The sequence below is a fragment of the Carassius gibelio genome, chromosome B7 (assembly GCF_023724105.1).
Source record: "Carassius gibelio isolate Cgi1373 ecotype wild population from Czech Republic chromosome B7, carGib1.2-hapl.c, whole genome shotgun sequence".
NCBI lineage: Eukaryota > Metazoa > Chordata > Actinopteri > Cypriniformes > Cyprinidae > Carassius > Carassius gibelio.
The window spans coordinates 16,464,155-16,486,999 of record NC_068402.1 but is presented as its reverse complement, the minus strand read 5'-3'; the positions used below and the strand labels follow the sequence as shown (position 1 = coordinate 16,486,999).

At 38.0% G+C, this 22,845-nt stretch overlaps 2 protein-coding genes across 2 annotated transcripts in view; both read right to left on the bottom strand.

The window, feature by feature from the left end:
• Nucleotides 1–1,218, bottom strand: part of LOC127962438 (uncharacterized) — an 80,984-nt gene extending 79,766 nt beyond the window's left edge. Inside the window, exon 1 of the mRNA XM_052561999.1 lies at nucleotides 1,117–1,218. The gene's annotated coding sequence lies outside the window, so the exon portion shown is untranslated. The remainder of the gene's footprint in view (nucleotides 1–1,116) is intronic.
• A 1,299-nt stretch (nucleotides 1,219–2,517) lies between these two features.
• LOC127961227 (sodium/hydrogen exchanger 5-like) lies at nucleotides 2,518–22,670 on the bottom strand. The gene is made up of 16 exons (XM_052560245.1): nucleotides 22,208–22,670; nucleotides 18,232–18,534; nucleotides 17,256–17,419; nucleotides 14,184–14,262; nucleotides 13,912–14,089; nucleotides 12,426–12,646; nucleotides 11,859–12,061; nucleotides 10,165–10,254; nucleotides 8,687–8,757; nucleotides 8,470–8,596; nucleotides 6,742–6,833; nucleotides 6,262–6,388; nucleotides 5,976–6,125; nucleotides 5,072–5,144; nucleotides 4,845–4,976; nucleotides 2,518–4,764 (listed from the first exon to the last, which is right to left on the bottom strand). Exons 1-16 carry the CDS (start codon nucleotides 22,542–22,544, stop codon nucleotides 4,196–4,198), a joined length of 2,916 nt encoding a protein of 971 aa, XP_052416205.1. The 5' UTR covers nucleotides 22,545–22,670; the 3' UTR covers nucleotides 2,518–4,195.
• Between the last annotated feature and the right edge of the window lie 175 nt (nucleotides 22,671–22,845).

Below are 22,845 nucleotides of genomic sequence, written 5' to 3'. Positions count from 1 at the left end.
GTTCAAGGTAATATGGAAATTGGAACACCCTCCAGACAACTTCCTGGTGTCTGCTGATATTTATTGGCAAATCCAGATTTAAATAAATAGAAAAATATATATTTTTATATAGTTTCAAGTTGGAAATGACTTTGCAAATAATCCATAAAATAATAATAATAAAAAAAAAACATGGAAATTAATTTGTCAAAAGCTGTGCAAGAGCTGCAATGTCACATTTGTGCTTCTCAATGACTATATAAATGAATGTGCACACATGCAAACAGAGTTAATATATCATATAAAAAATAAAACCTTGGTGTGCAGCAGCTGAATCTGGCCTTTGCCATCGTCATTACAGGGGTGGAGGACAAGGCACTGCCAACAAATGGAAACAATTTTCAAATCTACAAGTTAATCACCTCTAACAGGCCTCTGTGGTCTGAGAAATGTGGCTCCTGATTGAGCCTGTGTCCTTCGCCCTAAAGAGCTCCAATTACATCCTTCTAAAATCACTCATCAGGCACTCGTCCACACCTTTACAAGAGTCCCAACAAGCTTGTGGCTTCAACCACATTTTCAGTTACCAGATTCAACAGAGCTAAAGCTACATGTTTTAGGTCCGTGCACCCAAAAGAAGGAATCAGCATTTAGGTCTATTATCAATCACATTATTATAGCATCTCATTGCACGTATGAACACCCAATACAGCTGGACAGTTCGTTTCAACCGATTCATCACGTGATCTCAGTTTCACAACTAAACGATGTCCATCCAGTATGGTCCAGACCATAGACTGTATAAAACGGGTCCTCCAGATCAGTGATCTCCAAACAGACGGCTTAAGCCTTAAGGTATCGGTTCAAATGAGCAACTCATTCCGACATCCCTAGGCCCACAGACCAACGCAACAGGAGCACGTGTATACATTTAAAAACATACATTTAGGTTAAATATAGTGAGTTTAGACTACAATTTTTTGCAGGTTAAGTTATAATATCCATATTTACTTGCACTAGCACTGTCTACTGTAATATTTAATTAAGAATTGCTTGCTCATTGTTGTGGATTTATTTGACTTTATATAGAGTTAACGTTACGTTTGACAGCGATCGATGATTATAACGTTAACTTACCTGGGGCGACACGATAATCAGAGGTCGACAAGTTGAAAGAAATCCAAAACAAATGCGACTTCTGTAGTCGTAACTAGCTACATTGATAGTTCAGTATTTCACTTATGTAGGTTGCTGTTTAATACGTTACATATTGATTGTTTAATGGATGTTTCTGGCTCTACATTCCGAATGGATGACGTACGTCCAACGGTTGTCGCAATATTAATGCGCCAAACTATGCTGCTGTGCAACGCTAAACAGCGACCTATATTACTTGGCGGAAGAATTGAATGAGAATGAGTTTAGCAAAGTTAAAGGGATAGTTCACCCAAAAATGACAATTCTGTCATCATTTACTCACCCTCATGTCGTTCCAAATCTGTACGAGTTGCTTTCTGATGTTGAACATAAAATAATATATTTTGAAAATTGCTGGTAATCAAACAGTTCATGGTTCCCATTGACTTCCATAGTATTATTTTTCATACTATGGAAGTCAACGGCAACCACCAACTATTTGATTACCAGCAATCTGGTAAGAATATTCCTGGCCAGTAGTATGGCATTGCACCATCATAATTATTTAGTTAGTAGTAAACAGCCTGCTGAAATTAGGACACATTCTTGTGCTTTATTTCCAATAAAACTGTAAGTCGCACGGTTACTGCAAAATAAAAAAAAAGTATGAAAATATTTAATTTTGTGTAGGATATATAAAATGCTAGCCATAGCCGTAACATCCGGGAAAACTGGATAATTAATTTTATACGTTTTACATCGATTTTCATTAACGCCACTTCCATTAAAGAATGTTATCAAGCTCAATACATAATCTAATATGTGACAAAAATTACAGTTAGAGAAAGAATCACTACTATTGGACATAGACAAACTAAATTTGTAGTTTTTTTATTTCTAAAACTCAACAAAAGGCCTAAAGTGCTCATAGATACAGTCATGGATCAAACATGACCAGAGAAATCTTAAGATTACTTCTGAGGGCAACAACAGAAAACCCAGATATTTAGTTAGGTGGGAAAATCACTTGGTGGAATCAGTTGTAAGTCTCCACATTCAAATCTAACTTTTGTTCTCTCGCCAGTGACTTCATCGCTGCTCGAGATCTGTTTCAGGACTTGAGGAAGAGAAAATGGCACATTAGCACATAAATGCGCTGTAGTCTTTTGAGGGCAGCCTCGGGAAGCCCTGCCTAAACCACAGGGACTCCTGGGTTGAAGGGGGAATATAACTTCAGTCTTCACCAAAAGGTTCCCTTCACTGGGCCTCCTGAGGGTCTACCTAAAATGGACGAAAAGCCAGCTGAGCTAAATATGACACAGTTTGGAATACATGAATGATAAGTTTTTGTCTAAACATTAGAAAGGTAAATGAACATGAAATGATGAGACAAACAACTAGTGGCATTCAAAAGCACTGTCCTCTCTCATGTTAACTTTATTCCAGGAAGCTTTTCAAAGTCAATATTTGGCACACAGATACCTAATACAGATGCCTACAAAAATAAACACATATGGGAGAAAAGAGATTAAAATTTCATTTAAATTTAATGGATGGATAATTTAATTCCAGTTCAATTTCAAGGGGGTCAAACGACTGGGGCAACATGTCTGCTAACACGACAAGTTCAAGTAAGACAACATACAGTAGCACGAAACCACTCCATACCGTTTACAGGCACAATAAAGATCGACAAGGCCTCTTTCTCAAAATCTACCACTGTCCCTCTCAAGGCACAACAATCATCAGTACATACAAAGAATTACACAGCAATACAAAACAATGGGACAGCAGCTTCAACAGCACAAGTACAGTTGGGCTAAATGGCATTCGACATAAAGTGCAAAACCTAAATTCTGTTCCATTGTATGGTACAGTAAAAAACGTAAAGGGTGAAGATGTAGTATAGAGCAACAGACTGAGAGGTGACATATTTAGAAAATAAAGAAATTACATCTATCTTCAAGTCATTGTGCCGGCATACAGATCATGCAAAACCTCATTAAAATAAGTGCATTCGATTATATATATATATATATGAGTCTGTGCATTGTCTCTATCAATTATTTCTGTAGACATTTTGCATCACATCAGACCTACGATATTATTAGGCACACAATTTACATGGTGAGAGTTCATTTTCAGGCCCCTACTGATTAAGCAAATACAATTTGGATGATCCTTAATTAGTTATTCATGATTATAAATATAGTATCATAATTAATAATGGACGAAAATTACACTAAACAATTAACATAATACACTTTGGTTATTTGTAGATTAAAATGCAGATTCACATAACCCTGTTATTCAAAAAGCAAAAGCATTAAAGGCATGAAGATGATACATAAATATAAAATAAATTAACACACCTTGCTTTTTTGCCCAAACACAACAACAAAGGACAGGTAATGTGCTGCATAGAAGCTTATATATCCTGTACACCGCATAAATGCTCCTGATGACAACCATCGTGGGGTTTTTGTCACCCAATACTGTGGGTGTGGATTTGTTATGCATATTTATAACCCACTGAGAGATAATGGCTCTGATTGAAGAGGTGTGACCCTAACCTCATGTGCTTTCTGTAATCTGGTACGTTGTCATCCTCAGTATTACTCATTTTTGTTTAAAGATGGATTGGCTGATTAAAGATTAAAGCTGTGAGGTTATGAGTAACCATGAAGTGATTTTCTTTTCTTTCATGTGAGTGAAAAAACACTGTTTGACAGACACACCCAGTAGGCCCTTGGAATGTGGTTTAGCCTTATATATGTTCAGTAGTTGTACAATCACATATACAGAGGTACATAATACAGGGCAGATCCCTTCAAACTAAGAGAAAAAGCAACTGTGAAAGGAACTGCCCTGTACACAAAGGATTGGACCCTCAGCAAACTCTACCAACCATTTCTAAACCCACGTAACCTATTTCGTGTTAAAAAAGGAAACCAAATTAATAGTCTCTTAGAAAGGAATTTACTGACTTTCTAAAAAACAAAGTCTGGCCTGAGGAGGTAAATGTCTGCAGTTAGGTGATTGAGGGTCCTAAAAAGATAAAACAGGAAAGAGGGAGATTTTACAGCTGGGTCGGCCTCCTGCTTTGTGGCTCCGCACCAGAAGGTGGCACTGTCACCAGACTTCTAAGATAAACACAAGGATTCCTTCTCTTTCCGGCGGATTGCGCGGCAGGTGCTGGAGGAGGTGGTGGAGGCGGCCTCAAAGATGACATTAGCGGCTGCATTTCCTGCTGCTGCTGAGAGAGGGCACCCTCCTCCTCTTCCTCCTTCCCTGTAGGGAACTTGAACTGCCCTGAACTTGGGGAACCTGTATTACTTCCTGATCCTGCACCACTACCACTACTTTTCCCCTTCGCTGGGGTCCGCAGGGGTCCTCCCAGCCTCGAGAGGGCGCTAACACGTGGGTGCTGAGGCTCCGGAGGTGCTGGAGGAGAAGCCAGGCTCTCCAGAGAGGAGATGCTCTGGTACCAAGCCTGCTGCAGGTCTATAGGGATAATTTTAGTTGCTTCCACGGACACACATGGAGGGTAGGAACCCATGCCACTTTTCCACGGCAGGTTTTTCTCTCCACATGTTGGCGATGGAGGGGCTGCGACTGGGCTCTGACAAACATCCAGTGCAGCTGGTACTGGACGAACAGAAAGAGACACAAGAAGATATAGAAGTGTTGCGGACAAAACACAATCAGTTCTCATATTCATATCTCACCTGATTTTGGTCTCTCCTTTGGTGTTTCTGGGGCTTTCCGAGCCACAAACGTGATTCCTACATCATCATCTTTATCTGGTTCAGAAGGGTCATGTTTATCCTCCTCAGGTGCCACTGGAACCACAGCTGGGTCTGAAGACGTGCACAAAAACATATTGCCCACAATGCACTGGGAACTTTTAGTAGCAGAACATAGCTTAATGAACAGTTATTATTGGACAACCAACCTTTGTCCTGCCAGCTGACATTTCGGCGGGGTTTGTCATTGGTGTCTTGCTCTTTAGCATCTGACCCTTTCCGCTGTAAAACAATATTATCAACATTTTAAAATGTGGGTGGGGAAAACAAAAAGCAAACTTATCTTAATCATCATAGCTTCATAAGATATTTACAAACACACACACACACATAGATACATATATGTATGTGTGTGTGTGTGTACAATATGTAAGATTTTTTTTATGTTTTTGAAAATCTCTTTTGCTCAGCATTTATTTTATTAACAGTTAATTTATCTTAAACTTATTAGAAATTTTTATATATTTCTATATTTTTTCATGTATTTAATTCTTGCAATGGCAAAACAAAATTTTCAGTAGCCATTACTCCAGTCTTTAGTGTCACATGATCCTTCAGAAACAATTCAAATTAGCTGAGGTTGTGATTAAGATAAAATATTATTAATATAATCAGTTGTGCTGCTTAATATTTTTTTTTATCTGATTTTTTTATTTACGGAAAGCATACATTTTTAAGGATTATTTTACGAGTAGCAAATTCAAAAGAACAGCATTTATTTGGAAGAGATATCTTTCAGTGAAACATTATATCTTTATATCAGTCACTTCAATCACTCACTAAAAGAAGTAATAATGAAGAATTATTGTAACATTCCCTTTCTTTTTCTCTCTCTCTCAATAACATGCACAAGCAGATTCACACACACACATTAGCTAGTCATCACTCATGACACACACCAGTAACTACAAACATTACCTGTGTCTCTACATTGCCTTTGGGCGGCTGATACACACACACACACACACACTTGTCTATCTTAGCATACCGTGGCCTCCCTCAGGTCCACCTAACTCAGCATAAGTGTGTTCTGCTGCAGTTTTGAGCCCTTGCCTTTTTCTGACTGCGGTCCTTCTTGTGGCGCTTGTAGCGAGTGGATTTAAAGGACTCCAGACGGTTGCGCATATTCCTCTGGAACACCTCCCTGTCCTGTCTCTCTTTTTCACCCACTGTCATGAAGTGGCGACTGTAGTGGGACTGGTACTGCAGGAATAGAGGAGGAGAGGTCAACAAAAGCATACACATCATACAAATTGTTACCCATTTTACTGATACAATATAATGCTTGAGAGCTCTTCACAGTGAGAGGATGTGTGTGTGTGTGTGGCAGGATCTGTACCCGTCTCCTGGGTTTGTAGAGGTTTCCAGCAAGTACATGATGTGTCTCTAGCTCTTCCTCTATCTTGGCTCCTGGCACTGTGTCAATCACCTGGAGGTCTAGACACACCCCACTGCCATTTTCTCTCCTGAGGGATCACGCACAGAGAGACACAGAAAAGTTACACGAACCAACATGCATGTAAACACATGTGCACTTAGACCCCATATATGTACCAAATGTCTCCCTATGTCCCTGCACACACTAACACACAGAAAAAAATGTTTCTTAAGCAACAAGTCAGCATATTAGAATGATTTCTGAAGGATCATGTGACACTAAAGACTAGAGTAATGACTGCTAAAAAAATAAAATATAGTTATATAGTTATTTTAAATTGTATTATTATTTCATAAAATGACAGTTCTTTTTCATTTAATTCATTAAAATGTACCTAAACAAAAGCCTTTTCAATGTCCTGAAACATATTCACATACTCACAGGTAGTTGGTAACATTTGTGACCTCTGGAAAAGAGGTTCTGCTGGCCATGGAAGGCAGAGAGAGTCTAGCAGAGGTCAACACATTCCCACCCTGAGAGAGAGACAGAGACATTCCCTAGAATCAAACAAACTCTCATACTCTATGCTCGATTCGGATTCGGATTCTGACACATACAGTAGATTATAAAGCTATTGATTGATGTTCTATAACTGCCTGGCTATCAAGCAGTTCCAGTTCCTGCATTGCTGGAAATAATGCACACCTGAGATGATAATACAGCTATATTTCAAAGTGCACCCATACCTGAAGTGTGCATTAATTTTTAATGTATTTGTCAATTTTCAGTCAAAGCATCTGCTAAATGACTAAATGTAAATTTTGCTCCTGATATAGATTCCAGCTCTCTGTTTTCCATTCTCCATATAGATGGTACATCTAACCACAAATTACTCTGGCATGTGGGTGACTAATCATTCTCAATGTGGATAAGCAATGTTTAAACACTGTCTGGTCTGCACTTTTACATGAGACCTCCTAGTTCATAAAAAAATATACACACAGTAAGTACACACCTGTGGGAAAGAAATGCAAGTCAACGTAAGAGCAAAAGTAAAAGAACACACTCTCTTTTTATGTTTTGGTTGATACATTTAGTTTTTACCCTGCCCATATTAAGAGTGATTCTGTGCCTCTTTTACTGGGTGGTCCAAATAAAAACAGAGGTTTTCTATCTCTCAATCTTGTGCTAATATTAGCTTGATAACTCCTCTCAGGAAGCCGAGCTCTATGAAACTCAAGGGAACAGGAAATGATCTCGCTCTAGAACAAAAGTGCTGCCTGACTAGCATTCCAGGTGTTCTAAAAAGGTGAATCTAACGTGACTAAAGACAAATTATAATAAACTAAATTGAATCAAGTGGGAAGTGTGTAACAGTTATTACGTGCATTTCTATGCATTCATATTTAAATACATTACATCACTCTGCTGGAGGCCCTTCTTTCTCTTTCCTCTTTCTCTCTCTCTCTCTGTGTATGATGCCATCTCTGAGTATTTCTGTAGATAGGTTTGATGTTGGAGCTGACAGGTATCAGATGCCTTCAAAAGGCCAGTACTGGCAGAGACACAGTGGCGTCAGCGTAACTAACAAAGAGAGCAATTATCCTCTGCTCTTCTCAAACGACTCTCTTGAGGCTGAGAAAAGATCTCAGTGCTTTCTCGGCGCATGCCATAATCCAGGGGCTTTCAGCCTTTAAAGGCCCAGAGACCCCCAACCAGACTCTCATCCAACCCCAGAGACCCCCCCCCCCAGTATAAAAAAACCCCAGTATCACTTTTATGAAGAACATTAAGTAACATCGCCGCAATAGTTAAAGTTCATTCAAAAAGTTATATTAAAGTTAAATTAAAATGTATTGAAAAAACTGTGATGCACGACTGTGAGTAAGTCTGAATGAATAAAAACTTTCACAGAGTGGAAGCAGATGAAAATATAAGTGGTTTTTATTTCTTGAGTGTGGGCACCATCTAGCGGTCAGCAATCATAATACAACATGGAAACCCTTACTAAAAAGGCCACGGAGAGATACTGTACGTCTAAATGCAGAAATACAGCTCCATACATGACAACAGTGTTTCAGCACCGTATCTAAAGAATGTGACCGTTCCAATCTACTTTTTTTAATGACAGAACGTATACCACATAAATTGCTACATTAAGACTTTTACCTGATCAATGACACTGATGGCATCTCTGATGTTGATTTTCTGATAGGCCTCCCACAGTTCACTCTTATGGTACACAGACTTTCTCAACAGCAACTTACTCAAATAGTTCTTGTCAAATTGCTCCCACCTAAAGGATAAAAAAAAAACAATGATTCTTTTTAGTTTTTGTATTTTCACTGAGCACATTTATTATCATAAGAGTATAAGTGCTGCTCACTTGTCCCTCCAGTGATGGTATCCATTCAAACCGGCAATGTCCTCCACAGCTGTCAGAATGTGGTCAAAGGCCTGAACACAGAAGAACAGAGTGCTCAGGACCTCAGACTGGGCCGAAGGTTCACCTTCCAACAAGACAATGACCCTAAGCACACAGCTAAAATAACGAAGCAGTGGCTTCACAACAACTCCGTGACTGTTCTTGAATGGCCCAGCCAGAGCCCTGATTTAAACCCAATTGAGCATCTCTGGAGAGACCTGAAAATGGCTGTCAACCAACGTTTACCATCCAACCTGACAGAACTGGAGAGGATTTGCAAGGAGGAATGGCAGAGGATCCCCAAATCCAATCCAGGAGTGAAAAACTTGTTGCATCTTTCCCAAAAAGACTCATGTCTGTATTAGATCGAAAGGGTGCTTCTACTAAATACTGAGCAAAGGGTCTGAATACTTAGGACCATGTGATATTTCAGTCTTTTTTTAATAAATGTGCAAAAATGTCAACAATTGTCTTTTTCTGTCAATATGGAGTGCTGTGTGTACATTAATGAAGGGGAAAAAATGAACTTAAATTATTTCAGCAAATGGCTGCAATATAACAAAGAGGGAAAAATTTAAGGGGGTCTGAATATTTTCCGTACCCACTGTATATATTAGGTTCTTTATTTCATGTCAGCATCCAAGGCTATTTTTATAGCAAAACATAAATTAAAAAAACATTTTTGAAAGGAAACAGGCATATAGAAAAATACAATTATAATAGAAAAATGTATATATAATGAGCACAAATTCAGATCAGTATGTCCACAGCAAGAAGAGAAGATCTTGTGGATTTATGTATGAACTGCTTGTTTTAAAATCTTCCCAGTCTTGAACATCATAATCATGATAACTTTTGTTAACTCTAGAAAAGAGTAAATGCATACTCCAGCATACTCTTCAACAGCAATGCCAATGCCATTAAAAATAAATAGAAAGTTCAAACAAAACTGCTGCTTTCCAAGAAAATGTCTCTTGTATTCCGCTTTATTTCCTCATTCTCTCCTATATTATTCTGTATCTCTTCTGCCAGCTCAGCTACACTACAGTCTATCTTTAGCGCAGGTTTTAGAGTGCTCAGCAGGTAGTCTTGAGTCCCAGAGTGTGCATGCAGCAGCAGGGTGTGTAAGGCCTTCAGAAAGAGGATGAGGTAAATGGCAAGGGGCCGTGTGACCTCTGCCTATGTGTGCACATCTATTTATGGAAAGGCAAAAAAAGGGCTCTGATGATTAATTCATTGCAATGAAGAGTCTAACGTCAGTCTGTTGGTCGCAATTCTGCTGTTTCAGTCGTCAGAGCACATCACTGCACAGACAGCAAGGTCAACATCTTCACTCACACATTTCACCACAGGCAGTCAGGCAGGGACAGAGGGAGACAGGTGATGAGAAACAGAGACAGAAAAGAGGCAGGAGAGTATTGGAAGTGATATTGACTCACACGCTCGTGGATCTCTTCGTTAATGGTGGGTTTTCTGTTTGTGCTGCGAGGCACTTTCAACCATTTCACTAAAGGCTTGATGGTTAAACCCTGGGAGGAAAGATTAGCAAAATGTCAACAAATCAGAGAGAAGGAAACCTGCAAACCTCTCAACTAAATGTCACAGCTCATATTTCTAGTAGAAGTACCAAGTCAGTCTTTTTGGTCTTTTAAATAAACTTTTTTTTACCTAATTAAGCAGGATCACACTAGCAAAAATGCTGTTTTTAAAAAATCAGCAGGACTATGGCCTACGAATGACTTTAGACCAGCAGCGTGATCACATATGTAATATTGCTTTCATGTAACAGTTTGAATAAACAAGAAGTTAATACTGATTAAGATCATTTTGTGAATTTTTTCTCTACCACTGAAAGAGGTTTTAAATGAAGCAGAAACATAATCAATGTTACATGTGAATCACAGTCTTTGAATAAATTGTATAAGCAAATGATTCAATGACTCATTCAAATTTAGTTGTGTTAAACATACTGAAAAACTTTACTTAAAGTACAGAACTACAGACACTACGTCAAAATATTTGACTAAAAATGACTAAACTAGCCCAAAAAAAAATCCTTGCGTTAAATTAAAAAAGCATTTACCCATACTCGTATTATTGCTAACATACAGTACTTGTATAAGGCAAAAATGTATAGCAGTATGTTAGTATGAAGTTGCAAAATCAGTGAGGGTTTCAAATGAATTGGTTGAATGAATGACTCAAATGACTCACTCATAAAAAAAGTGGCTGAATTTGGAATCGTGTCACACTATAAATACTACACTAACTATTCCTTCCATATCCTAATAGAGTAGAGATAATATGAGTAGTATGTGGTTTCAAATTTAGCCAGCCCCTTGTTTAAGTTTTGTATGAATCATTGTTTTTGAACAAATAGGCTGAATGAATGAGTCAATGTCTCACTCATAAAGACAGCCACTTTGTAGGCACCTACAGTGCTAGCATATCAATGTAACCTACAGACAGACTTGCTGAAAAACCTCCACCACTAATCCCCTGACTGACAGTCTTATAATGTACATTATTTCATGTTTTAAAGTTTTTTTTTTTTTTTTTTTTAAGCAATACAGGCATACTTTTCTGGTCTAACCAGCATGCATATTTGTGGGATCTATATTGAAAGATGAGTTCCTAACCAAAGCTTGGCAGTATATCCTAATGATTTCAGCAGTCAGATATACTGTGGCATGTTGAATACACCAATATGACAACACGCACATAGACCTCCAGAGATCCTCCAGCCTTAAATAATGGATGAGATTGGAATAAGATAATGTGCCTCGCACTGGCCAGATGGGCACATCACACACACACACACACACACACACACACATTTACACATAGGCAGCACCTTCAAAATCACTCCATTCATCATAATTAGCATCTCTGTGTCAGACCAGCTTTGGAAATAACAGCAATTTGACACAGCAGTGGGGAAATGTCATCCCTGCAAGGCAATTACCTGCATGCTACCCACACACACACACACACACATAATAATAATAATCAGAGCATAAGGAAAGATGAAACAGAACAAAAAACACTTTTATTAACACATAATGATTCTGTAAAGGTGAATGGAGAGGGAAAACATGAATTGGCAGGAATACAGAAAAAATACATCAGTTACCTGAAACATGACTGTGAAGAAAACCACAACTATGGTTGTTGCCACAAAGTAGTCTTTAGCCTTCACCTGTTCTTTATCTAAAAGTACCACCAGAGCAAAGGCCACCGCACCTCGGAGACCGCCATATGACATCACCACTTGATCAATCTTGTCCAGGGGAACCAGTCTAAACCAGTTCAGGAACCAAGTCTGCCCAACAACACCTGCAAATGACATGTTGAGCAAATACATAGGCTAACTGTTACAGCTGCAGCCACTGCAATGTTTAGTGCAACGAATAATTCAGCATCTCAATCCATTATAAATGACTAAAGAAGTTAAATGAAAACGTATGTATATGGTATACTTTCAGCTTTCGTGGTTTACAATAATAAATGAGCCAAAGTGCCAAAGCCAAAACCTTTAGCCAAAGTAAAAGTTAACTCTGAAGCAAAATTTACTATGACTGAAGAGTTTCAATTAACAGTTCTCTTTTTGTTTTTTACTTCAGCAACCAAAGTGTACCAACAATACAATGTGTCTACCATGTTTTTTCAAAAAAATAGAATAGAATAGACTCTCTCTCACCCATGGCCCTGAAGACTAAGATAAATATGAGTGTGCTGACGACAAGGCCAGTGTCCCAGGCCCATTTGGACTTGTCCACCGCTGAGATACCCAAAAAGATAAAGATGATCGTCTCAGCAATACTGGCCAGGGTTTTCATGGTGTACTTCACGGTGGTCCGGGACTTCTGGGATATATTTGCCTCCACATACTTTTTGCAGCCAATGCCACAGAAAGTCATCCTGTTATTGATATACATTAGATAGATATAATAGATAGACCGTTAGATATAATGATGATAGAATAGAATACTTTGTATTTTTATACAAAGAAAAAAATATAAATAATTGAGTTTAGAATTGAACAGGGAGGTTGTTAATGTTCATATAAATTGTTTCAGACCTTTGTACCTTTGGATTGATGTCTATATTTAGACAGAGATACGAGATAGCTCCATATTTACATTCCATATACTCATAGTGCTGTGTTACATGAGTCACTCTGCATTACCCACAGAACAGACAAGAATAAAAAGTGCAAATTATATTGATGAGATCATATTTATGTCATCCAGTTTCACATGGCCTTTTCCCATGATCTTTAAATCCTACTATGGCTTATTTCAGTCCTAACTCAATTGCACCTTGTGTGTGTGTGTGTGTGTGTGTGTGTGTGTGATGACGTGCCATCAGGGGGCGCTCCAAGCAATGCATTATCATGTACAGTACTTATAAAATCTGAAAGACAGGCATTTACTTTGAACTACATACAAGAGAAATCATTACTTCATATCTTGTACTACTGATTTCTGTCCTTAAGGCATGTTGTATTCGAGCATGACTCTGCATCTTAAAATCTGTTCTAATGTTCTGCTGAGCAATACTAAAATGGGTTAATAATCTAATTCCTCTCTTCATAATCTCCTTATCTGATTTATGACCGCCAAAAAAAAAAAAACTACTGAGATTTACGGGTCAGCACAAATGGTTTGAAAACAATCTGAAACAATCTTCAAATTGGTAGTGGAAATATTTATATACAGCTCATCTAAGCAAACGCACTCACCACTTTTCATTCAATGTATAATTTATCCCTGACCCTGATGTTTTCACTCTTCTTTCTCTATTATGCTCATATATTCTCTCTCTCTCGTTGTAGTACTCTTAGGCATGAATCATTCCCACTCTCTGCATTAATACTGTCATTTAACTTCTCACCGTTTTAAATGTCAGCCACTACAGCATTTGTCACAGAGCTGTACAGACACAGTTATTTTTCTATCATGATAGGAACCTTCCCCTGACTTCTATTTTTTATACTAAGCTACTGATATTTTCTATCCCCTCATGCTCATACAAATCTTTTTTCATTTAATATTTTCAGTAATATTTACTGTATATGACTGTATAGTATTTGACTAGATGAATTCCCTGGTCACAGTGCATTTTACATGTTTTCAAATAAGTCAAATGATTCAGATGAGTATGCTAGCAGTGGCAATACTCACGATAGAATAGCTGAGAGAGAGAAGAGTTCTGCCGTCAGGTAGGCCAGGTAAACCAAGAGGAAGACGAACAGTGGCTCTATGATGCGCACTTTCTTTGTAAAACGAGTGACAAAGCCCAGAATAACGGCAAAGATGAGACCGACCAAAGTCCCTCCAATACTGACAATGAGGAACGATGCTGGAATAATTGAATATAAGATAAAGATTTTTTATTTTTTTAACTCACTAAGCTACTAAGTTAGACAGAAACAACTGATACATTTTGTACTCACCAATTCCTTTAAAATAGTCTGCAGTGTGAACATTTCCTGGGCCCACTTCCACAAAGGATATGTACACTTTATATAAGACCTGTTGAGAGAATTACAAATGTATCATTTGCCAATTTATACATCTAAAAAATCAAATAATACAGACATTGAAAATTTATCACTACACCTTTAAATAATAATAACATTTGAAAATTTGGGGTCGGAAAGATTTTTACATTTTTAAATCTAAAATGTTTAATTATGCTCACCAAGGCTCCATGTTTTTGATCAAAATACAGATAACAGTTACTGTTAAATATTATTACAATTTAAATAATTATCTATTCCTGTAAATTTTCAGTACTCATTACTCCAGTCTTCAGTGTCACGTGACTCTTCAAAAGCATTCTAGTATGCAGATTTTTAAGAATCTAAAATAAGGTCATGCAGAATAAGGCATTAATATGTGCTTTATATGGACTGATAAAAAGCTGATATGCATGCCAATAAGCAACTAGTTAATAGTGAGAACTAGTCCTTAAGCTAAAGTGTTACATTAATGAATGTATATATGTAGTCAACGCTAACATTCAAAGCTACTGTAGAAAGTGCATGGACAGACTGAAAGTGAATTTGAAATTGTTCCCCGTGATAGCAATATATGATTTCCTATTGCATACATCAGGTGAGTTAATATGCAGCTCAGCAACCAAACTGAAGATGTGCAATTTTGTGAAGAGCTTTGTCCATCTTAAATGTCTCATAATTGCCTTGCATAATAAACCTGTCTTATGATATGGCCATTAGGCCAGTAGCACAAGAGATAGAGCCCTGAATTTGACTCAAATGTGTTCAGCTCCTTCTCATCACTAAATTAACATTGTGTTATATGTGTTACCCTTGATAATGATTATAATAAGAAGAGGCTGCACCGGTTCACCATAAGCATTTCCCCTTGTCATTTGTTAACAAGACTTTTTTCAATCTGTTATTCAATGCCTATCAATAACGACAAGTGTCTAATTAACAACAGATTAGTCTGATTCCAAAGTCAAAGCTGGATTTTCAGTAACAGCCTTTCATTTTTAAGTGCATGCTGGTTTGAATAGTATCCACTTGTTTTTAGACTCTTCCTGTAGATTGCGAAGGCAGCATTCAATTTAGCATCAATCTAAGTCATGACCAATATTCATTGGTATGTATTGAGAATGTATGCATTCCTCAAAAGACACACAATCACTATCACACTATAACCCACTGGCACTTCTACACTAAAGCTTGGTGAGAACCAGCTCATAAGGGGAAAATCCCTAGAATGTGACTGTGGTAACTTTACAACTAAGCTTCTAAAAATGAGACGTACAATAGAAATCTCGTACCGACCCAGCTCAAAGAGCACTGACATGAAGAGAACAAAAGATAATTATTATGGCTGAGAGAAGCTGTTATTTATTGCCATTTAAAGGGATAGTTCACCAAAAATGAACAATTCTGTCATCATTTATTCACCTTCATGTTGTTCCAAACCTGTATGACGTTCTGTCTTCTGTGAGGCAATAAATAAGAAGATATTTTGAAGAATGTTGTTAACACAAACAAGTGCTACTGTCAACTGGCTTCCATTGAATATGTACAAAATAAAAAGAGACATTTCTCAAAATATCTTCTATATCCTGCAGAAGAAACAAAGTCACACAGTTAATGATGATAGCATTGTCATTTTGGGGGTGAACTCTCCCTTAAAGGCATAAAAAAATAAAATGTCAGTTCTGATTTTAGAGTTAAAAGTGTATAAGAGTCTCTGTCTTTGTCCAGACTGGTAATTCATAATCTTTGATTTTCCCTTTGTGTTGGATGCAGTTTTACAACATTCACAACTGACCTATAAAAGAGCAACTCAAAACTATTCCACTACCGTCTGTTACTGCTGTTCCTCGTGTAACCTGTGTATTCAAGCATAAACATCCAGACACAGAAGAATAATCTTCTGAATGGCATTCACAAATGGATGGATACATCTGTGCTTTTCCATTCCAGACAGAGTGAGGCTGATGCTGTAGGGTAGAATGAGGTGAAGTAGATGGGGTGTTTAGTGATGAAGGGTCACTGGGTGTAATCCTTTACATATGGGTCAACAAGTGTGATCGCTATAAAACTAAAGACTTGCATACAGTCAACACAAACTCAAGACTGCACAAGCAAGAGCTTGATATTCTATACCACAGACATAGCCTGAACAATTAACACTAAATCAGTTTATCTCTAACCAGTAGCTACTGTCTGACCTCAGAGTCATTATATAAAAAAAATACAAAGAAATGGTTTGTGTAATTCACTGGAAATGTCTTTGCCATTTACTATCGATTTGCTTCTCCAGAGCAAGTAAATGACTTCTGGTTATGTTTTATAACATAATCATGTCAGCACCACAGCAGAGGTTTCTGGTGTAATGTTACCATAACAACAGACATGCGACTGAACAGAGAGCACACAGAAGGAAGGATGTCTTGAGCTCTCCCTGAGCCTTTTAAATCCCCAAATTCTCAAATGTCCACAAGAAAATAATTAGCGCAAGTAGGTATATCAAAACACTCTATAATGTCATGCTAAGATTGAGTAATCTTATCTATGGTACTACAGATCTTTTAAAAGAAATGAATACTTTTAATTTGCTAGGGTGAATTAAATTGATCAAAAAGGACAGAAAAGCCTTTTTTCTTGTTAACAAATATTTTTATTTCAATAAATTGTATTATTTTGAATTTTCAGTGCTTCAAAACACACTGATTCCTACAACATTGCTAATAAAGGGAAACAGCAAATGAGCATATTACAATAATTTCTGAAGGACCATGTGACACTAAAGACTGGAGTAATAGTTTTGATGAGCATAAGAGACTTTAAAAAAAAAAGAGCTTACTGACCTCAAACTTTTAAATGGTAGTGTATTTTCGCACTCACATTGCTGACCACATTGTGTCACATTGCCCATGCTTATATAGTAAAAGTCTTTTTTTTGTCTTTTATAAAGGATCGAAGCAAACAAGAGTCATACAAGGGAAGATGATTAAAAACTAAATCTTCCTGACTCACCACAGTGACTGCATCATTGACCAGTGACTCGCCAAAGACGATGATGAAGAGTGTCTCATTCACATGGACTTCTTCAAACACAGCGAGCACTGCTACAGGATCCACAGCTGAGATCAGAGCTCCAAACAACAAGAAATCCATCAAACCTGCGTTCACTTTTTCATCTGCACACAAACACAGTACAAAAGCAAGCTGCAGTCAGTAATTACAACCGAATCGGCCGTAATACAGCCCTAATGGTGTGGTGTAGAAGTTAAAGATCTGTGATGGGAGCTTCAAACATTGCAAGCGGTGATTCACCATAGTGCCCTCGAGCAAAGCACTTGATGTGGGAATGTCTTTGTGCTAAGAATACTGAAAGTTGCCATGGATGAAAGTAACATCTAAATGTTCACTTTATAGGTTTCTTGAACTAAAAAATCCTTACACCACAACTTATGAACTAGATTACTCTGGGATAAAATTGTGGTGGTGATTATTATTATAACCAAATTTGATCTTTTATTGAACGTTACCATCTTTAATCTTGCAGTTGTCTGTATTTTCTAAACGAAATAAGCAATTGAAGTGAAATCACAGTAACAAAAGGCCTGTAAAAGCTTATTTAATAGCTTAGTTTGGTTTTTATTAAAGCAACCGGGTTCAGGGCCCACTAGGGGGAAGTCAATAAACTTCCAACATGAGTTTTAGAATCTTAAGTTGCTAGAAAAAATATAAACATCATATTTCTTATTTTATTTTGTCACCTAAGCAATGCTTGCTTTTATTGAGGAACTTGCAGTTCTTAAAATGTCCAAAAAAATAATAATTATATATATGTATATATTTATATTCAATGTTTATTATATTAATATGCTTACCCACTCATAATTTCTCTTCATTAATAACTCCAAAACAGGCCTACATGGCTGAAGCGCTGTATGATCTATGATCATTTAAGAAGTGTCATATTGGGAACTGACAGCCCATATCTCACCTATGACCCCTGCCATCTTAACTCCATAGAGACAGAATCCAGTGCAGAAAGCGTTCCACAATGTGCCTACCACAGCATACAACAAAATGGCACCCAGGTTGTCAAAAAAGAGCCGTGCTGGCATAAAATACCCAGCATCCCCCACTATAGTTGGCAGGAGAAAGAGGAAAAAAAGTCCTGGGTCCAGTTGGTACGGCTGCGTCTTGCTGGCGATAAGAACCACTCCACCCAGAACCAGTCCCAGCAGAATCAGCATACAGCTCTCTGGGACCGCTGTGGTGAAACGCTGAGAGAAGTGGAACACTGTAGATTACAGACCAGAGAAAAAAGAGAACAGGGAACAAAGGTAAAATGAATTGAGATATTATGTTGCCATTCTGTGTCATTAAAAGTCATAAAATTATATGTTAAATGTAACCCTTTTCAAACAGACTTGAATTGGATTTTGCACAAAATGTAAACACAGCACACTGCATAAATGTACTGCACTGTAGCAATTAGTACAATGATTATATTCTCAAGTATATAGCATAATAATTTTATTGCGTATTAATTAGATTGCAAAATCTCAAACATCACTGCAATATTTGAGTGATCTTTTAGAGATACTTAGTGCATCCCTAATTTTGTCAGTCATTTTGAATTCACGTATTTAAAAAAACAAAAAACAAAAATAAAAAGAATCATACAGAATTATGACTAAGGGTCAAAGGTCAGCATGAAACATCAAACTCTAAACAGTTTAAAGATATGTCCACTGTGCTGGATGTCATGCATTAAAGGATGAAAAACTGTGACAAAGTTTCCAACTTGCTTCCAGATGCACACATGCCAATTTTATAAACACACAAATGCAAAAAAGCATGCTAAAAGCTAAAAGCTTCAAGGCCCACAGCAGCCAACAAGCCTCATTTAAAGAGCAGTTTATAAGTCGCGGCTGCTGTAATTCCATACCGTGGTTTCAGATGAATTGTTACTCAACACCACTCTAACGTCCAATGCCTTGCAGTGACAAATAGTGAGTCACAGAGGGACATTGTGCTGGCACAAAAACATCAGTCTCAATCTACAGTTTTAAGAAAGAAGTATAATATACACAAACGGCAAAACACTGAACAAGGTGACTGCATACTCACTTCACCAGTAAAATGCACGACCTTACTTCACGAAAGAGTTCATCACAATATTTCCACTGGGAAATTCAGTCTGACCAGTTTCCATTCGCAAGTCAGACATATCAAATGACCGTACAAGTGATTATCAGAAGCGGAACAATCACACCGCAAAAACCTCAATAACTCAGGTTCCTGGTTCCTCCTCGTCACGAATTAGTAGTCGGCTGGATCAGGACCCTGAAACATGAGGCCTAGGCTTCATATAAAACACAAGTAGTGTTTACATGGACAAAAAGGAATTTAATAGATTATAGGGAGTTTGGCTATATAAAAAAGAATGGGGATATTGTAATGAAAATAATGTTGATTACGTAATAAAGCTTATTACACACACTGACCTCATTTACAAAAGTAGTCCTCATGAAATGCCAGTGTGTAAAATCACAACACATTACAGCATATTGAGAGATTCTAATGGCACTAATTATTAATGTTTCCACGTTCTGAGTGATTTTGTGGAGGAGGGAGAACACGCTGCACACCTCTGCCAAGAAACATAACAATCACCGCTCACCATGAGTCATTCACACAAGGACAGAAAAACACTGACGTACACCCAAAAAAAGCATACTAGACATCTGCACAAACACATGCATGTGTGCACACACAAACACTAACAACAACAAGCCTATATAGATATAAAATACACAGAGCTACAGATTCATTTAATTCATACTGACACATGTACAACCTCTTATTGCTGTAATAGAAAAGACCGTGTGAATATGATGCTTCTTGCTACTGCTTAATCATTTCTATCACGAGACCTGCTTTTAAATTATTACTTTACATAAGGTTTTAATAATCAGTCCACATATAATTACAACCCTAATGAAAGAATATTAAATCCAATTACACCGACGCCCTTCATTTTCAAGGACAGGCAGAGAGAGAACTTTTGCACAGCTAATTAGGAATACAGATTGGGGTGATCTTATTAACATTAGAACAGGTCTGTCATTAAACTAAAGTGTGTGTGCAATGGGATGGTGCTTTGTATAAAATCCCATGACTCAAACTCTACAACTGTGAGACAATGGATGTTTGAAAAGAGTGTGTTCTGAATGAAGTACTATGAAAAATGAGAGGGTGAAAGTGACAGGACAGATCACTGTGTCTGTAGTGTTTTTTTTTTTTTAATCATGAAAATTTACGAACGAGACGGTAAACAATGTTACAAAAGATTTCCGTTTTAGATAAATGTTGTTCTATTGGACTTTCATCAAAGAATATTAAGAAGGTTTTAAGAAGCAAAACAGTTTATCATCACTAAAAATATCAAATATTTTTTGAGCATCAGTGATTTCTGAAGGAACATGTGACACTGAGACTACAGTAATCGCTGCTGAAAATTCAGCTTTGCCATCACAGGTATAAATTACATTTTTAAAAATCAGAAAAAGTAATTTAAATATTAATAATATTTCACTTTAGTAATATATATATATATATACATACACGTTTTTCATTTTGAGCAAATAAGAGCATAAGAGACTTAATAATGTCACAATAAGGGGTAATAAGGCCTCTAATCTGTGTAACAAAAAGTGTCTAATTACCAGTCCAATTACACAATATAGTAATTTCAATAATGTACTGATGCAATGTTATGAGTGCCATTATGATACAGTAGTTTAAGGATATTATAAAACACGTTGCCTTTTGTGGTTTTGTCACTTACTGTATGTAGGTGACATGCTATAACAGTCTGTACTGCTTTCTTATCACCTGTTCAGGCTGTGTGTACTCAGCACTGAACTCAGCTGAACACTGTGCGCAGGTGCTTCAGACAGTGCTACTTTCTCTAGATGCAAGATAAATATTCAGAGTGGATTTTGATGGTGTTACCGTGGCAATTGAATCATGAAGAAACAGATGATTGAGCTACCAGAACTAAATGATCTGATATAACTGCATGTCATAGCCAAAAATACAAGCTGGAGAGACGCCTGAGAGACACCCACACATGCAAATACAGGAGGCAGTGCATTTTGTGTATGAACATGAGTGTATTTTCATGAATAACCTACGCCACAAAATCTACAGTTTTTTTTTTTTTTTTTTTGTTATTGTTTCTGCTGTTGGACACAGATGATGATATTTTTAAGAATGCTTGTAACATACCTTCGAAATATCTTCTTATGTGTTCAACAGAAGAAAATATCTTGCATGTTTGGAAAAACATGAGGGTGAGTAAATGAACTGAATCGATTTTTTTTAAACGTGTTCAAAACAGTAAGAAAGAACCGACTCGCGGTCAAGAATCGAACTTATCAGCAGCAGAACACCGCGCGAGACTGATGACGAGTCAGAGCACGCTACTGTCCACACACAGGGGCTCGCGCTTTTGGAAAGGTACCTGACGGATCGGCGGGAATACGGTGAGCTCAGAGCACTGATTGCAATAAAGAAAAATCAAGAAAACTATATTTACAAATAGAAACCCATCAAAACCGAAAAGTACAGTGCTATCCCTTTAACGCCGTTTTCTTATCTCCTGTGTAGCTTAAAGCCTTTTTTTCTATTATTGTATCACAATGTCCCCGAGGAAATGTATGGGCTTTATTGCCATGACAACCACCAGCGTCTGCCAGCGTGCCTTGCGCTTCTTACGCACGCTTTTACAGCCGTCTACTGAATACACCGCGCCGCGCTTTACTAAAATAAAAAATAAAAACCCTAGAAATGAACGTCCTTAAGAAAGTCAACTTTCCGCCAAACGGTCAGTGGAAGCGACTTAGCACCACAGTCAAAACAACTCGCTCAGTACGCGAAAAATACATTATTATTACAGAACTTACGTATTTTCGCCACACTGGCCACTAAAAGCCAGCTGGCTATAATGTAAGGTGTCTGCACGTAGCTCCATTCCCACTGCACTATCTTGTAACCTCCGCCGTGGTGGTGAGACGACTCTCCGTCCTCCGAGCTCGGCGCCGCCGGTTCCTCCGCAGACCGCGCGAGCGCAATCCCGGGATGCCCGTACTCTTCTGGAATATAGCGCGAGGCGACGGGGGATGTGACGGCAGGTGCGGCGCTCGCCCCCAGCTCCGGCTGCAGCGATGCAGCTGTCACGTAAAGGTCAGTCACAGCATCACGAGCCACCGTTATGAACAGGAGCAAACTCAAGCCCCGCATCTTTCTGGCGTGTTCAACGGCGTGTCATCTTCATTGCTTTTATACAATCCTGTTGCGATGGGAAGCCCTCCGCGGGACGCCCCATTACCGGTTTACAACATCAACACACACTCCACTTGCCGGTAACTCGCGAAGGTGCAGCTGGCGTATAGGAACACGTGATTCGCTCGGGCACGAGGAGGTCCTTCTTAAAGAGCCGCCACTCATCATCACACACATCAAAACAGTCACAGAGCATTCAAAACTCGCGTTATGCGACACGGAACATTACATAATTGAGAAATAGATTTGTTTTTATTAC

What these genes read in the sequence shown, in the direction of transcription:
- LOC127961227 (XM_052560245.1), bottom strand. Translation starts at nt 22,544, where the DNA reads ATGCGGGGCTTGAGTTTGCTCCTGTTCATAACGGTGGCTCGTGATGCT. An exon ending in TCAATGATGCAGTCACTGTG is followed by an intron (nt 14,263 to 17,255) that starts GTGAGTCAGGAA and finishes TTCTCTCAACAG; the next exon opens with GTCTTATATAAAGTGTACAT. An exon ending in ACGAAGAGATCCACGAGCGT is followed by an intron (nt 8,758 to 10,164) that starts GTGAGTCAATAT and finishes TTCTGTGTTCAG; the next exon opens with GCCTTTGACCACATTCTGAC.